A 19295-nucleotide genomic window follows, 5' to 3' on the forward strand; every position below is an offset into this window, starting at 1 on the left:
TTTAAATACAACTTGGTTAAATTATTTCAGTGTGTGTATAAGTACTTTTTGAACATTTTGAGCACAATTTCAACAATACCGTGATACTAATGATAACCGTGATAATTTTGGTCACAATAACCGTGATATGAAATTTTCACATCATTACATCCCTAGAAGTGATATTTTACTTTTTTTTTTTTTAATAAATGGAATTATGCATTTTCAAACATTTCCCTGTGGTCTGCATAAACTGTAAATGCTATGCTTAGTTCTGAATTCTTTATTAATTAAACTCCACAACTCCATCTTCAACCCTATTTCTGAGTAATAACACCAGCACTGGCCCTTTAAATGCAAATGAGCCATTTCACGCCCCGCCCCCTCCAGGTTGTTGACTGTGCTTTATGTCCCATTAATACAACCAACAACTGAACATTTTAGGTAATCGGCTCGAAATTTGGACATATTTTCAGTATGGACTACAACCGCTGCTGCTGACAAACAATTATGTCGTACTCGGAGAAATGTTCATCTGATGTCTTGACCTTATATATGCAAATGTCGTGACGGAACTAGTTATAGATGTAACAAATTAAGAAGGAATTAAAACAGGCTGTAGAAATTCACTCGGTTTTCACCAAAATAAATAAAGATAGCTTTGCAGCACCTGAAGGGTTCAAATTCAAACTTTTGGAACTATTAGGGTCCCCAAATACATAAATAAATGTACCAAAGACTAATAAAAGTGGGTTTAGCAAAATATGACCCCTTCAAAGTAACAAGAATGTGAAATGACTTTGTTATGCAGTGCTTGATAACATCCACCTCATGGAGTAAGTGACCTAGCATTTAGCATTAGCTCACCCATGGGCCCCTACAGAAGGCTCCAACTCATCCCCACAGCTCCACCCCTTTAGTCCAAATATGGTCACTTCCATAAAACGAACATGGCAACAGATGAATCACAAACTATTGGCTTCAGAAGGCAATGGTTGACATCACAGTTCCTCGATCTACTATTTATATACAGTCTGATATCATGAATGGTACAAGAACACCCTCTAAATGACCCTGAGGTATGTGACTCATATCCAACCTCAGAATGACCCTTACTCATTATGGATGCTGAGCAGCCTCTGTTTTAACCCCCTGTCTCCACTATACCTCTGGGGTTGTCATAGATCCTTCTTTGATTTAAAACACTCCTCCCATGTAAACGCTGCTGACAAGACTGAGATAAGAAAGGGCATTCTCACACCTGTCTATACATCAGGGGTTGCAAAACTTTACAGTGTGTGCATGTCAGTGATTAGAAAGGGGCTTTAGTTTAGACATTTCTCGTCAGATCTTGGTTCTGCATTCTGCCTCGCTAACATCTATCCTTGAAGCTTCAGTTAAAGGTTTTCTCAGGCAGACCTGTGTGATCTGATGCTCTTAATTGCATCCCATGACAACACAGTCTGTGGGTGCAGCAGCCAAGCCATTTTAGGCTCCACATTCAAATCAATGCAAGGAGAATCAAAACTGACCAATTTTTGTTCACAGATATGATAATAATATGCTGAAAATTATATAAAGTCATATATTTCTTTCTTTTTTTTTTTTTTTTAATTGAAAACTTTTTTTGTGTGTGTGTAATGACCCCCGAAGCTCCACCCCCACTCAAATTCTCCTCAGTCTGAGAAAAATGCTTGAACCCGGACAGCAACAAAGGGTTGTGAAACTTGTGTAGCTAAATTACACTAATAGACTGAATACTGTAATTTGCAAACAGCCATTAGTGTATACACTGTCGACCTGAACCTGAGTTTGTGTTTCATTTGTTTGCCATCTTGGATTTTCAGAATCAGAAATGACTATAGTTTCACAAAAAGTAGCATAGGAGGGGAAGTAGGATGGGTGGAGGTTAGGCTAATGTTAACGCTAGCTTACTAACATGGCAAAACTGTACACATTATAATACATATGCATAACAACGTCATTACAGTCTTGTTAACAGAGGTATGAATCTACATTGGCCTCACTATTCAATTGTGATTCAAAAGTCAATGCACCTCAGTGTATTGTATCCACAATTTCCTAAATTACACCTGCTGCATCTGGCTACTTTATCATCAGTAAATACTAGCAGTCAGGTAAACCTGGATTCCCTTTACAGGTGCGGGAGACTTTTGTGATGAATTTTTTATCAAATCTATAAAACCTCAGTCATAGCCTAAGTATTACGAATCTGTAAGTCTTTCTGTGATTGCTCACCTGAATCTCTTGCATTACAGTCAGGGCTCAAAATTAACTTTTTGACCTAGGAGCACTGTGCTCCTAACCCTAAAAAGTTAGGAGCACAGGCTAAAATCTAGGCGCACCACTATTATAAAAAAAATTTGGAGAACAAGCAAAACTCTTGGCCATACCAAGTAATATTCCTATATGTATTTAAGCAATGTTAACAACCTAGAATAAAGTATTTGAATAGAGTATGAAAGAAAAAGCTTACATTGACACAGGTGCAAAACAATTGTCAATGTATGGTATATACTTTAGTTGGTTCTTGGAGAAGAAAGACGAATCACACCATTATTTGCAACAACCAACTTTTTTATTTCATGGCCTAAAGGCCCTTAGTCACTGTGGTCTACACCACGCCTGAAGTCAGGCCTCCTTGACCTGGTGCCAGAGTGTAGGTACTTCCTGACCGCTGGCAGTGCATTGAAGTCATGCAGTGTTGGACCATCCGCAGAGATGCGCACGCGAGGGGGCGGGGACTAGATTTTCCGCTTCAGTCAGCGGGGCGTGGAGCTTGTTTATTTTCAGCTGACGAGTTACTTCTGCAGCCATTATTCTAGGCGCACGTATTAATTTTCGCTCATTTATTTATTGGCGCACCGTGCGATCGTAATCTCAAAAACAGTCGCACTACCGAAATTCTCAGGCGCATGCGACCGTAATTCAGTCGCAGTCACGAGCCCTGATTACAATGAGCAATTTCAAAGCGCCATCCACCATAAACAAACCCCATTTAAAATATAAATAAATAAACAAACAAACCCTGTGTGTTTACATTCCAAACCGGGAAGCAACTCGGGCATCTTCAGAATTTTTTTGTGGGAAACGGAGGCTCGCACAGCCGCCTGCAGTGGCAGCGTGAGCCTCCATAGCCCACAATGCAGGTCGCGACAAAAAAATTCTGAAGATGCCCAAATTACTTCCCGGTTGGGAATGTAAACACACAGGGTTTGTTTATGGTGGATGGCTCTTCGAAACTGTTCACTGTAATGCAAGCGATACAGGTGAGTAATCACAGAAAGACTTACAGATTTGTGACACTTTTGCTATGATTGAGGTTTTACAGATTTGATGAAAAATTCATCATGAAAGTCTCCCGCACCTTTAATTTTGAAATCTTATTAATGAGTAATCTAAAACAAGATCACCAGAAAACAAGATTACTGATGGTTCAAATTAAGTGAATAAGACTAAAAGGACTCCTAGAAAATAGAACTCTGTGGTAGTCAAGCATTTTTGGAAATGATATCTGGTAGCCATCCGTTGTTTTCATTTCCAACTGGTTTCATTTGAAGCAGCAGTTGTAGCCCCTTTATTCTGACTCACCTTTGGAACCTGCCTCCAGTGTAATCGGAGGAACTGCAGGCTTTTTGCACTACTGAGTTGTTCTCATTTTTTGTGCTCTGGACATTGCTGCTCAGCAGTAAAAAATCGGACCAAGGCTCCTGTAGTACAACAGCGTATTTAAATACATTAATTGGTATTCCTTTGGCCTTTCAAGGTCAGTCAAAGTCAAATGTCATGGCACCAAATTAAAGCCTATATGTGACTTCCCATCTATTGCCAATAATAATTATATCAAAATCTTCAACTCCTTTCAAGTTACAGCACTTTGAACTGTGTGCCATTATAAACCAATGGGGATTTTTAAAATTTCAAAAATCATAAAAACATAAAAAATCAGTATTTCCCAATTCTTTGAACAAACATGGTAGACCTTGCCCCAAGTAGCCTCTGCTATGAATTTCATTGATTCTGGCTGATGGTTTTGGAGAAGTTTCTAGAAATCTGGACAGAGATGATCTTGGTTTTGACATTTCAAGGTCACTCAAGGTCAAAGGTCATAGTATCAAATGAAAGCCCACATGTGACTTCCTATCTATGACCAATAGTAATTATATCAATATCTTCAACTGCTTTCAAGTTATAGTACTTTGAAATCTATGCCATTATAACCCAAAGGGGATTTTCAAAATTTCAAAAAATCATAAAAAAATCAAGTATTTCCCAGTTCTTTGAACAAATTTGGTAAACCTGACCCCCACAACAAATATCAAGTCATTCTGACTGACTGTTTTCAGAGAAGAAGATTGTTGAAAAATTGTTTACGGACGGACCACAGATGGACGGACGGACACCAACTGATACCAATAGTCCATCGGACCCTTCGGGCCGTTGGACTAAAAAGTAAAGAGAAAAGCAGGGTTGTGGGGGAGGGGGAGGGGGAGGGGGAGGGGGAGGGGGAGGGGGAGGGGGAGGGGGAGGGTCAGGGTCCAGGGTCCAGGGTCCAGGGTCCAGGGTCCAGGGTCCAAGGTCCAGAATCTGTTTTTAACTCAGCTGAACAAATCACTCTGCAACATCCACTTATATCCTGTACACAGCAGTGACCACAGGGGACATGAGCTGCTGATGGAACAGGTGTCACGTTAATGGTGAGCGAGTGTGAGAATGGAGGAAGACTACCAAAAAATAAAGAAGAAACAAACACACACAAGCCCTTCAACTCAGTGAACTGAGATGAAGTGAGGATGTATGAAAAGACAGGATGCAAAAGGCCATCACAGATGTAGTAATTACCAATCATTATCATCGTCATGTACTTGAAAAATGGAATGACAAAACACATTTGTCTATTCTCTTTCTCTTTGCAAGTAGAAAATCCACTGGCATGAGTTAGTGATGACTTCAGCTACATTAACACAGTCAATAGCCTAGAACAGAGATGAGAGCACTGTTAGCACTTCAAAACTAACACAGCTGCAAAATCAGGTTTCAGCTTCTCTCATCAATGAAAAAAATAAATTATTAAAAATATAAATGATGTAATATATTCGGTAAAAAAATATTGTATAATTCAACTGTAGAAATCAAGAACATTTCAGTTTCATAAATGTAATGAACAGAGCAGTTTATAATTGATGTGTGTACCTTACTATTTTGCAATGACAATAACGCTTATTCTCCTCGACTTATTATCCTCTACTGTGACAATGTTTAAGTCTAGGCTGAAAACAACTCTTTTCAACTGTGCACAGAACAAGTGAAAGGGTTCTATCTGCACTCTTCTCTTTTACTTTGTTTTAATTGATTATTATTAATGTTTTATTATGTCTTAATTGTAATTGTGTGTTTTTAATCTGTCTTTTTTCCATTTTTGTAAAGCATTGTGAATTGCCCTGTGTACGAATTGTGCTATACAAATAAATCTACCTTGCCTTGCCTATTCTATTCCATTCTATTGGTCTTTTATGGCTGAACAGTGATATTTTGGTCCCAAAGGTAACAAATGTTCAGAGTGCAAACCTCCGCCAAGCATCCCAAACGGTGTGCATGTGTGGATCAACTATTTCTTTTTAAATTAAACCAGGGGTCACCAATCCTGGTCCTCGAGGGCCGGTGTCCTGCATGTTTTAGATGTTTCCTTCTTCCAGCACAGGTGACGGTCATTTTTAGGCTTCTGCAGAGCTTGATGATAGGCTTAGCATTTGAATCAGGTGTGTTGGAAGAGGGATACATCTAAAACATGCAGGATTCCAGCCCTCAAGGACTAGGATTGGTGACCCCTGAATTAAACAGTTTCAAGGTTGTTCCATACAGCAGAAAAAGTTGAAGCTTGGTACCAGTCATGTGTATGTCAAAGTATATTAAATTCCAATCAATATTTGTTGAGGTATAATGAAAAATGTGTCGTAAATGGGATTTTCAATGTTAAATTTAAATGTCCACAGAGTCCACATTCCACAGTGGATGTGGACAATTTTGTGCCAGATACAAGATATTGTTATAAGCTACGGGTGTATCAAATTGGAGGCTAATCGGAGTCATTTTGAAGTTTTTATGAATTTTCGAAAATTGCTCAATGATGAGAGAGAAGAAAATTTGAGATTTTGTGACCTTGCTGTAACCTTGAACTTTGGCCTACTTGGCCCAAAATTTAATGGGTTCGTCCCAGGGCATACAGGGTGGGGAAGCAAAATTTACAATGAACATTTAGTTGTTTTTTCTCAGCAGGCACTACGTCAATTGTTTTGAAACCAAACATATATTGATGTCATAATCATACCTAACACTATTATCCATACCTTTTCAGAAACTTTTGCCCATATGAGTAATCAGGAAAGCAAACGTCAAAGAGTGTGTGATTTGCTGAATGCACTCGTCACACCAAAGGAGATTTCAAAAATAGTTGGAGTGTCCATAAAGACTGTTTATAATGGAAAGAAGAGAATGACTATGAGCAAAACTATTACGAGAAAGTCTGGAAGATACTATTAAAGAAGAATGGGAGAAGTTGTCACCCGAATATTTGAGGAACACTTGCGCAAGTTTCAGGAAGCGTGTGAAGGCAGTTATTGAGAAAGAAGGAGGACACATAGAACAAAAACATTTTCTATTATGTCAATTTTCTTGTGGCAAATAAATTCTCGTGACTTTCAATGAACTAATTGGTCATACACTGTCTTTCAATCCCTTTCAATCAAAATATTGTAAATTTTGCTTCCCCACCCTGTAGGCCTATCTGTGGGTAAAATTTGGTAAAGATGGTTGTAATAGTTTTCCCGTAAAGGTGCTAACAAACAAACACGCACACAAACAAACACACAAAGCAAAGTGATCACAAAACTTCCTGGTGGTGATAATAAACCCATATCAGTGCAGTTACAGGTGTTGCTCCAGCGTCATTTCCTGCATGGGTGTAATTTGTGGATGGCTGTAGTAGCAGTATACATTGAAATTCTTAATTCAACCAGAGAACAAACCAGCAGCAATAGCAACTATAACTGCTCTGAAGGGGGGAAAAAAAGGAGATTAAAAAAAAAAAAAAAACCTTTAACATTCACAGGTCAACACGACTCGGTCACCTTTGGGACAAAAGCAGAACACAGTGGCAAGGTCAGATTCTCTGCCATGAAGCGTACTTGGACACACACAGGGAATAAATACCACAAAATGCTTTTCTGTGGTCGCAGCCGACATCAAGAATATCTCTTCAGCTATATTTTCCAAATGTCCAACAGTGTCCCCTAATACCAAGAAGAACCTTTTTTTTTAATAAAATTGTAGCATGCCCTCATATTACTTTAATATGCTTTTTTTGTGATTCAGTGGTAATGAACAGCTCTACATCAATGTCAAGATGCAGTGCGAACACACAGTTCACTGCACATTCTGAGATGGTCTGGGCTATAAATGGCCACATTCTTTAAGCAGTATGCAGGAAACTGGGTCTATGGCCTATAGACTATAAAAAAGGAGACAAAAATAAAGAAGCATTACTGACTTGTTATTTCTGATATTTTCAGGGTAGAGTTTGCATTTTGGTTGTTAACCATCTCAGGCAGAAGTGACCATGTTAGACAGAAAGGTAAGAGCTGGAGAATATAAATACAATTCTTTTATATTTAATCTTAAATAGGTCTACAAGTGTAACAATCAAATATTGATGAGGGTTATGCTATTGAGTAAGGGAATATCCCTGAAATCCCCCCAATCCTCTGCTATATAAAAATCTATCCACGATAATTGTTAGTCAGTCAATATGAACTCAATTTGAGCTACATCGACCTGATAGTGGCAGAATAATGGTCAGAGAACCACATTTTCTCCACAAAATTCCACCTAATGAATGAAAATGACACCATATGAACTCTGGATGATAGACAGAAAATGGACATTTGAAAGACGATCAATATGAACCAAATTTTATCTCAATCAGCCCATTATTGTTTGATTTATGTCCAAAAAACTGATTTTCAGCCAAAGCGCCCCCATTTGGATGACAAATAATACTCATAGAGAAGCTGAAATCCATAGAGTTCTTCCACTGGGGGTCCTCTGTGTTGGTTATCAAGGGACAAGAAATCCAACCAAATCTGTCCTAGTTATCAGGTTCACACCAAGGACATTCGGTGGCAGCATTTGGGGTAAAGCCATTATTATATCCCCGAAAAGGAGTTTCGGGGGATATAATAATTATTACAATCTCTGGTCTTTAGACAGAAAAATGTGATTAATTGCAGGATTTTTTAGCAACTGAGAGCCCTACTTTTCAGCAGAAATTAACCAATCCTGAAATTCTAAGCCAGTAGGTACTGATGGTTAAAGTAACGATTTGTTCGAATTGTGTTTTATTTTCAAGTTGCCTTGTTTCTAACTTCTACCTCACTAGTCGCTTTTCCACTGGACATCTGCGTTTAACAATATTTACTAAATGTCGAAAAAATAGAAGTGGATAATGTTGGTTTTTCCATTAAATCACAAATGCAATGATTTGTTTATTAATTATCGAGAGATGACACGAGAAGTAATTCCATAAACATGGCGACGAATGTAAATATGGCGTTAATTTACAGATATATTCATTATTATTATATATTACCTCTATCTCGTACTAAATTTTTAAAAAATGATCGGGTTTCCCGGTGTGTCCACACATACCACAACATGTTTCTTCTTCTTCGCTTGGTGTAACGTAAGTCAACATCCGGTTTTTAAATTCACCTGACTCTAGTTGCGAAAAAAAGGTCTTTCCATTGCAGTTTTGCGTGATAAACCATTTGCGCTACGCCCCAAAAACCACCTCTTGCCAGCGCAAAAACTTTAAATGGAAAAATGAGGCTTTTGGCGAAATTGTCGTTTTTCCATTAGGTACATTTTTATGCGCAAGTTATATTTGCGGAATTTGAGGGTCAATGGAAAAGCAACTACTAAGTGTTAGCAGGCTGCACTTGGTTTACATCAGTGAATCATGACTTACATCGATCCATTTCTACACTTATTATGATCAGAGATGATTCAATGCAACACAGGTCATTGCTAGTTCAGGTCAGGACTTTAACTCTTTCAATGCCATGGGCCAATTAAATCGGCTTTACAAATACAACCTTTAAAGTGCCACGGGCCGATCAGATCGGCTTTGGAGAACACGCCATATTTGTGTACAAACAAACCATTCACCCCCATTTCTTTCTCACATTTCGATGACGTTCTTTCTGTGTCCCCCTTTTGAGACCAATCAGACGGGAATTTGAGGTCACGTGACCAAATAGATTATGCAAATTACGATCAATAATGAATCGGCTGCGTCGGAATCGGGTGCGTTTTGAATCTAAGTAGCAATCGGTCGGATGTTACCGAGCGGTTTTTGACCAAGGAAGAGCTCACGTTTCGTTTTCTGCTTGGGAAATTTTATGAATGACCACGAAATACTGAAAAACGGCCAAATTCTGTGGCACTTTTAAGGCTTACTAGCCCCTTAACTGTCTGGCACCGAAAGAGTTAACAACTACTTCGGATAGGTACTGAACTGGACATAGCACTACTGAAACATGTCAACACCAGTCAGTGTAGTCAAATAGGTGAAAATGAAACTGATCAGTGCATCCTTACTTTCCACTAATTGGTCATTCACACCATCCTGTTAGTTGGTGTCATTTGTGGTGTATTTGAATAATTGAATACAGCTAAAATATTGTTTAACCCTTTAACGGCAATCTCTCTAGCACTGCATTTTGCACTTTACAGCATTCAAATGACTGTAACTCCTGACGCAATTGCGCTATCCACAAAATTCAAATGACATTGGAAAGCTGAGATTCTGAGCTTTTCGACACTATATAACACTTTACTGCAGCAGTGTGGTACTCTATTACAAGTAGAAATGGTCTGTTTCAGAGACTTCCATACAGGCTGAAAAATGCCTTGAAATAATAAAAAATATGAAGTCATAATATGCGTACTGAATGTTCAAGACCAAAAAACACATTTGAGCAGATGCAAAAGAGTTGAAAGTTTATTTTTGCAATCTAAAAAAGTTTCATTATGGACATTTACAGTTGTTTCTGGTAATAAATATGCTAAAAACTCCCAAGTTTGTGCAAAAAAACTGGCAAAAAAGACATTTTCTGCCACTTGTATTGCAAAGAAAAAATGAAGACACCTGGGCAGCCAGTTACAATTGCAGCCTTAAAAGGGTTCATGTGTGTCCTCTCTACAGCTCACAATTCACCCTCATCAAACATACCAAATCGTGGCAGAACCCCCGCCTCCCCCTCTTCCTCCATTAGTCAGTCTGACCCGTGCTCACTACCATCTCACCTTGTCAGTCACATTTTCTCATCCATACCTAAAGCCTTCTGAATAACCTGAGACATTTGCATACTGCTATAAGCTACCCAGGGATCCTCTTTTCATGTTGTCTTCATTGTAGTGAGAAGATCCTTCAAGTGTTCGTCTTCAGCATCAGAATATACTTTGGACTGTACCACAGGGATCTGAGCCCGAATGAGTTTACAGAAGCGGCGAGGGGGTCGAGGTTGTGCCTGGAAAGCATTAAAGCAAAGGTCTACGGATATAGCGGTCTGCTCCACAAAAGACTGAGCTGCAAGCCCTCTCACTGCTTCACCTTAGTTTCATACCTTTCCAACAGTGAAACAGCAGAGTCCAGAATTCCCTCAGGTACAACTGGAATGAACAGTATAACATCCTTTCACTCATCAGACACGATGCTCACGTTGAACCTTCTCACCTGTATGAATCACGTATCCCAGTGACCTTTCGGGTTTCTCTGGGTTCATAATTGAACTGCTAGTTGCTTGTTGTTGGATGCCAGCTCCTCATGATTTTATCTTTTCTTGTAAAAATTTGTATTGAGGTGACTTTACAGTATTGGAGTATTTACAAACTCCTCCATGTATTTCTTACTTTGGAAGTCCTGAAATATAAGTTCAAAAGAGCAAGTTCAGTCGAATATTTTCACTTAACTGCCCTTATTGAATTCATTTCTCAGTTAAACTGCATCTTCCGCTGAGTGAGCTGAGGGAGGATGAGGCACTCTCTTCTGACATCTTGAATCATTTCACTGATTTACTGGATAAGAATGGAGAAGCACTGCCATCATCCCTGCTGCTTAAACCTGAGAAGGCTGTTATCAATTTTGTTCAGGAGTGTCATGGCTTTTTCATCAGACCAACGCAAAAAGCTTCCTTCAAGTAAGACCCAAACTGTGCTGGGAAAACAGTTACTTTAGAGGGAAAGGAGCTGGTTTTAAGTCAGAAAATGGGAATTAGCATATGTAGGGGTGATTTTGACTCAAAGCCTGGTCAAGTTTATAAGTTTGTACTTCTTCCTACTCCTTTTCGACCATGCAAAATTCAGACTTGTATGTGCTTGAAGATAGATTCTGTTCATTTAAATGTTATTTTGTTTTTGTCTTAATTTGCTTCGTTTTGTTTTATTTTGTTTGTTTCTTTGCATGTTTGAAATAAATAAATAAATAAATAAATAAATAAATAAATAAATAAATAAATAAATAAATAAATAAGCAAATGGTACTGTACTCTCTGGCTGTTGAGGTCTTACACCAATATCAGCATCACAAACCGAGTAAACCTATTGTCTTTCTTCTGAAAACGCTCATGTCGCAAGGGCATGTTGCTTGAAAGTTATCTAGTTTGAGTCAAGTTTTCACATATAACCATCATCACATCACTTGACTCCAAGACCAAAGCAGAGCCACAGCTAAACACTTAACACTTAATGGTAGGTCTGCAGGGAAAAACATCAAAGCTACAAGGTGGCCAATGTAAGACGGAAAAATCAATACGTTTTTAGGCTGGCAAGATGTTTTATATATAAAAATGATGTCTAAATATTATCTAATAATGTCTAACTGCGTATTATACAGCTGGGAATTTCCACATACATCAGAGAGATTTTAGTTGATGCAACCTTGTGCAACTTTAACAATTAACTCTGTCTAGACAGTGTCGGTACAGTAAGAGGAAAAGAAAGTTTCAAACGAACAATTATAACAGGGAACAAAGGGAATTTAAAGAGAAAACAAAGGAATAATGTGTTTTCTGTTTATGTATCAGTAAATATAATGTGTCTTATATATCAGTATAACCATTTGTAATTCTGTTGCAGTGGTTGAATGTGGGATGACTTCATTCCCCCTCCATATTCTAATTTCCATGTTTTGCACCACAAGGAAAGTGGGATTCAGACCACAGAGGGACTACTTAAGATGACACATTCATGGAAAAGAGCATTACAGCTCATGACAAGTTTGCAAAAAAAAAATTTAAAGGGGTCATATTTTGCTAAACCCACTTTTATAGTCTTTGGTACATTTATTTATTTGTGGACCCTAACAGTTCATAAAGTTTGAATTTGAACCCTCCAGGTGCTGCAAAGCTATCTTTATAGTCATCTTGGCAAAGACTGAGTGGATCACAACATTTGCACATATAAGGTCAAGACTTCCTATGAACATTTCTCCGAGTATGCCATAATTATTTATCAACAGCAGCGGTTGTAGTTCATACTGAAAATATGTCCAAACTTCGAGCAGATTACCTAAAATGTTCAGCTGTTGGTTGTATTAACGAACACAAGAGACTGAACGGGACAGAGCAGCACGGTCAACAGCCTGGAGGGGGTGGGGTGTGAAGTGGCTCATTTGCATTAAAGGGCTAGTGCTTTACTAGCTCTTTACTAGCATGTTGACCCGTGGGGAGCTACGGATTCTAGAGCCTCTGATATTCCTTTACTTTCTTGGTAAATTCCACTGGCATTTTCAGTTGAATATTCTCACACCTGGCATGTCTGTTTCTGTACATGAAATGTGACACCATGGCAACGTGGTCCTATTGTTTATCTGTTGCTAGGTAACCCACACATTCTGCGTTTCTGGGCATAGCAACGTGATTGGCCATTGGGAGACCATTGTATTCCAAAATTACTAATACCTCCCAAAATATTGGTCCTATCAAATTGATGTTTTCGCTAGTCTCTTCTTTGGCCAAAAATACATAACTATGCCAAACTATAGCAGTCAGCTCTTCTTGGATTTTGTGTGATGCCCAAGATACACACACAGTCCACTTCCCTTTTATAATATAGGATTCAGTGAGTGATACAGTCTGTGGATACATAGAGTTGATTTGTTGGTTTTAAGTCCTAAATATGTTCTCATATGCGACTTCCCCCTGCTGTTGAAAGTTCGCAATTTCAATACAACACATAACCAATGCCTTTCAAAGCATGGTCAATATATGGATGAAGAAGGTATAGTGCTCTTCTATTTGTAATATGCTGTGTAATCTCAAAGTTGATCCTTTAGTTTGACCTTTTCTTATGGGAAGATTCAAGGGTTAGTCTTAGCCGATAGGACAAACCATGCATTAGATGAAAAAGCCAGACGCCTGGCGACTTATTATTCAAAATATCAATCTCCCAGGATTGCCCCTGACATTATTGTCGAGGACTGAGCTCTGTGAAAAGCAGCTAGAGTGGGCGACAGTCACACTAGTCAATATGTTTCAAATGAAAAGACAGGGTCAGATGAAACTGGAAGCACTGACCATGTGAGGATGAGAGTGAATGATAACGCAATGAAAAATAGCACTCCTAATTTTTCTAAGCTTTCAATACTATGGTGATTAACGCCTAGTCATTCAGCCATTCATTTCTCCGTTCTAGTGGTTCTCCTTTCAGTCACTCATCTGTTCACTCACGCCGATGTAGAAGTCTCTTAGTGTGCGTTAGACCATGGCAGAGTCATAAAAAAATAACTCCTAAAGAACTGACCAGATCCATTGACCATGCAACCTTGAAACTTGTGCACACACACTTACACTCCTACACACTCTCAGTTGTCAATTGTCTTAAAAGTGGTCGTCATGCTTGAGGACGCATGGATTGTATTCACCCCATAGCTAAAAAGAACCAATGCACTCACCCACAAACGTTTCATTAAAGTTACCCTGTAGGCTAGGTTTGTACAGCACGAGTCAAGGGAGTTATAGGACCCGACGGAGATGAAACAAATAGACACACAGAGCCAATTTAAAAGGAAGACTGATCAGGTACAACAGAGGGGGTTAACCTCTAAAACCCTACGGTTCTGGTAAGTGTGGCTCAGATACCAACAGATATGCTCTATACGGCTCTAACGATGAGCACAAAGTATAATCCTAGCTTCTGTGATTTGGTGGCTGCTGTTATACCTGAGTAAACTGAAAAAAAAAACAAAGATATATTTTTAACCTTGCCTAAAAGTTTGCCTTTCTTTAATTTTATTTAGGATTTATTGTATATTAGAAAATGTAAAACATTTAAATGGAGTTTGTGGATAACACATAGCACTGATTCTATGCAAAAGAAATGCCACTGAATCCATTTTAGTCTGTTTAGGATCAGGTAAACTCTCTTTTTGGCCACTTGGATTTAAAAAAATGTGCCAAATGTTTTTATTGTTTTGTTTTGTTTTGTTTTAACTATTGGAAAGTAACGTGGCTACAAGATACAACTGATTTGTACAGTTGGAGATTACTGTTACTACTCAGACATTTTGATAGGTGGACATAAACTTTTTTTTTTTTTAATAATTATCATTTTTAATTGTAAAGTGGCAAACAATGAGGAAGAAGGCAATAATGTAGAAGGCACCACTAAACAAGTGAACGAGTAAGAGGAGCTAACCAATACCCCCACCCACTCACACAACACTTTCCCCCTCCTGCTCACTGATACCCTTCCTATCCAGGGATTCTTTTTGAGTGTTAAGTTTCAATCTTTTGAAAAACTTTTCACAAATTTGTAAAAAAAAAAAAAAAAAAAAAAAGTGTCACGAGAAATCGGTTGGACGAAAACCTCGGACGGACGGAGGGAATTCCTTGAACATCTATATACCCCCACCAGGTGGGCAGGGGTAAATAGAGGTATATAGATATACAAAGGTACAATAAATGTATAATCATAAGGCTCTTTGTCAGAAGATAGAAGTGGGAAGATTGTTTTAATTATGTGTTGGTGTGATGTGATCTACCAGGATCAGAGACACCAACTTGCAACAAAAGTTTGAGACAGACTGTCATAAAATGGTCTATAAGCGACTTCGCTTAAGAAAAGACAGCGATGGCAAGGCAAAGTGCAATGCAGGTGTGAAGCTAATTATCTCTAAATCATGTGCTTGTTATTATGGCTGAAGTGCCCTGTGGACTAAATGTTTAATTGCTGATAATGTATGGAAAAGAGTCAAGGGAAAGTAATAGATCACAGATGGATTTTCTCTTAGACATGGAAAAAAAAATGCAAAAATTAATCTCCAAATACTGTATTATTTCGGCAAACTTTAATACACCTAAAGCCCTATTTGCACAGGACGAGTATAACCCGTGGACCTCCCCATAATTTGGAAATTCATGTGTTCTCATTCCTGTGTTTTATGCAGCACATTTACATGGGGTGAGGGAAGTGTGTTTTTACATGAATTTACAGACATTGTTCCACAGTTCTGATGTCAAGGCTCACCACTGACAGATGACTGCTGAATGACAGATATGTTCCTCACTGTAGCTGTCATGCATGTCATCCATCTCATCATCTTTTATGTCACTTTTCTAAAGGATTTTTGTCAGTGAATATCCATGCTATACTGTGACATGAACCTCCTAAATTTGGACCCAAACACTACAAAATCATTTATCATCACAAGTGCAACCTTGACCAGGGAATATGTTAAATGTGGAGAGGAAACAAAACATGTTGCAAATCTCTACAAGGCCCAATCCCAATTCACCCCTTGCCCCCCTCTTACCCAGGCCCCTCTGTTTTGTGCGTTCATGTGAAAGGGTAGTGTTGTCTTGATTCTCGATTAGACGGAGGGGAAGGGCTAAGGCGGAGGGCTGTATAGCCCTTGAAATGGAGATTTTTCAGGACCACACTACGAATGGAGGAGTAGGAGAAATTTCCCATAATTCTGTTGATGTTGATGATGTAACAGGTCGTGAAGGGTTGTCCCATTTCAAAGGGTAATGTTTCAACCCCTAACTCCTGTAGCTCCATTTCAAGAGGTAGTGCCAATGGCAAGGGCCAAGGGGTAGGGCTAAGGGGTGAATTGGGACTGGGCCTAAATCACAGAGATTTCACACAAGATCAATATTATTACAAGATATCTGTGTTTGCTGCAATAGTCATTTGTGAATTTTTACTTTACAAATTACAGACAAGACAGATTCACAAATAAATGCATGTGTCTGTTATCACCTAAACCTTAAAAGAGCTACACTAGATTGATATTGATCTATTTAAGGTTGTCTTACACTTTGAGTATAATTTTGACAGCATTAAGGCTCATCTTTTAGAATCATTAGAAAAAAATCATAAAAATGAAAAGAGCTTTTTCAAGCTTTTTATACTATTTTCTTTGTAGTACCAGGTCCATCATGCTAAATCAGAATCAGTTTATCAGTTTAAAGACACAGTAAGTGCAGACAGACATGCATATGAATGTTTCTGTGTCTTTCTCAGTGATCGTATCGGAGCTACCACCCAGGATTAACTTCATTTGAGCCAGTTTTGTTCCCTGCTGACACTGTGGTAGGTCTACATGTAATTTTTTTGATGATGCCACCCCCACACACTCCTGCTCTGTCCATTCTAATCCCTTCAGCCAATAAAGGATGACTTTAAATCAGCCACAGGTTCCGCAACTTTTTTCATCGGACGCTGTTGGAAACACACCTGGGTCCAATTGTGTTTGAAAAACTGTCAGATATGGGAAGCGTTTGTGTGAATCAATCTGCAGTGTCATATGGAGCTGCCTGTTGCCCTTGGGGTTATTAAATTGGTTCCTTTGTGCCAGACAAGTAAATTTATCACAGAAAACAGTTGGAGGGGAAGTCTTGGTACCGACCTGTAGGTTGTGTCTCTCCAGTCTCATCTCCAGAATGTTATTTTGCTCCTCCAGACGCTGGCGCTCGGCCTCTAAATCTTCAATTTTCTGTCTGAAAGACATGCACACACTCAAAAACTGGGACTGATTTGATAAAGTGTTGTAAACTCATTTATAGTTTCAGACTTTCAATTTTTCTCCTCAGTCGAATGAAAGTTTTACTAAATATAGTCAGTCTTATTTTAAGCCTAAAAGTTTGCAAGTAACCCGTCATCAGGACTATAGCAAAAACTCTGCACCGGTGTATTAGGCAGAGAGCCGTGCACCCGTGATTTGCAAGATTAATTTTCAAAAAGTAAAGCCAAAAAAATGGTGCACGGCTCGCTCAAAGGCGTGCTAATTACCAATATATTGATCTCTTACCTTGTCACGGGTATTACCATGTTGAAGAAATTGGACTATTAAAGTGTATCTCAACAGGGGTGGTGCCCTGCATAAAAACCCTGTGTAAGTGCAAAATTGTTTACAGCTGAGAATACCGTGATGACCTGAACGCATTTGAATATCATGTTGGAAAATACAGCAAAATCATTAGGTTTAATGTTTAAAATCTAAAATAACATTCTTGCCCATCTTGTAGATTCTATTGCTTGAAATATGTTAAAGACACTATATTTATACATAAAATATATCAAGCTTTAGAATCTATGAGGAGGGCAAGATGTTCAACTTTAACCCATAAAGACCCAGTGTTACTTTTGTGGCAGTTCCAAAGTAATTTTTTTTTCTCTATATGTAACTTTTCTTAAGTGATGTATCACAATTTATCATGATATAATCCTCTGTATTTTGTGTTTTTCCGTAAACATCAGGTATTTTCCTATATTTAATTTTATGATCATGTAGATGTTCATAAAAGCTCAGATTAAAGTTGACGGCTATTATATCAAAAACAGAGAAAACTGAAGAAAAAGTGACTTTTTCAGCAAAATCGTTCATTAACTGAACATAAACCAGGTGTGTCCATCCACTGTCATTGATCCAACTCCATGGGTTTTACTGGTGAATCAATGCTGTAGAAGATGACGGTGTTTCCACGTTCACTACAGAGCCTCTGAACATCCAAATGGGTCATGTGTGATGACCATAAAAAGATGAATAGCTGCATTTTACACCAATTATTTAAATGGATTGATAGGATAAGTGGTTCAGAAGTTATTAAACATTTCAGATCAGTAGGTTTTGGTCATCGCTGGCTGTTTGGCTCTTTATGGGTTAAGGCAAACTAAGGTTTAAAATTATACATTACATGCAGAAGGGAATGGGGCATCCCAACTGATCACCTAAACATGTCTTATTTACAAATGTTTGTTGTTATTATGATCATAAGTATTTGCTGCTTTAATGGAACTCCTTTCCAGCTGAGTAAATCATGTCGCTATTAATACAAAAGAGTTCCAGACTTAGTATTAAACATTATCAGGCTAAAAGGGATCCATTTTGCAGATGCTGGATATTACTGTTTTGCTTCAGCAACTAAGTCATGCGTCACCGAACATGGTCCAAAATGATTTTCTAAACATAATTATGCATTTTACTGAGGCAGACACACCTACTTTAAAAATAAATCCAAAGTGGGCAAAACAGATAGGATACCAGAACATGTCCTTTCACCTTTGTAGTGACATAATCATCAGTTTCGCCTCACTTTTTATAACTATAGCAACACAGACAAAACGCCCTGATGACTTTTTCTTTATATAACCTGCACACGTTTTATACATTTCCCCCAAGTTCACTAGATCCACGTGATACAATGTAGCTGCAAAGAACTTCTAAGACTGCTGAGATCTAACAGTCTATAGGAATAGATGTGAAGCACTAGCGCAAAAAAAAAAAAAAAAAAAAATCAGCAATATATAACAGGGTTTCTGCAGGTATCAGCAAATCTAATTTAATGCTTTTTAATGCCCTTTTTAATCCCACTTTAAACAAATTTAATGCCCATGTCCAACTGCAAATACAGTTTTATGCATAGTTTTATGACAGTTTACCGTCGACAGGCTTTAACCAGGTTCTGATTAGTTCCTCCTCCAATCACTTCTGCTGAAACTTGGATTTTCCCATCTTCTGACATTTGCTAACAATTCCACGGCATGAGCACACTCACAGCACGTTGCATTACAAGCATCTGCTGTTGTGACTTCATCCATTGGCCATCAACATCAGCCAATTAAAGCGTTCGGCCTGTCAATCATCACACTATACTACCAATCAAAATTCTTAAATGTTTATATAATCAAAATAAATCATGAATAACAATGCTTTTTTTTTTCCATCAAGCGTATTT

General features: G+C 38.3%; 1 protein-coding gene across 2 annotated transcripts in view; it reads right to left on the minus strand.

Moving 5' to 3' along the window:
- The window catches only part of mad1l1 (mitotic arrest deficient 1 like 1), a 162965-nt gene that overhangs the window by 89668 nt on the left and 54002 nt on the right, over positions 1-19295 (minus strand). For both annotated transcript variants that reach the window (XM_030145717.1, XM_030145709.1), the window contains exon 15: positions 16967-17057. In XM_030145717.1, the coding sequence (XP_030001577.1) occupies positions 16967-17057 (91 nt within the window). The remainder of the gene's footprint in view (positions 1-16966; positions 17058-19295) is intronic.

This window comes from Sphaeramia orbicularis, chromosome 1 (genome assembly GCF_902148855.1).
Source record: "Sphaeramia orbicularis chromosome 1, fSphaOr1.1, whole genome shotgun sequence".
Lineage (NCBI taxonomy): Eukaryota > Metazoa > Chordata > Actinopteri > Kurtiformes > Apogonidae > Sphaeramia > Sphaeramia orbicularis.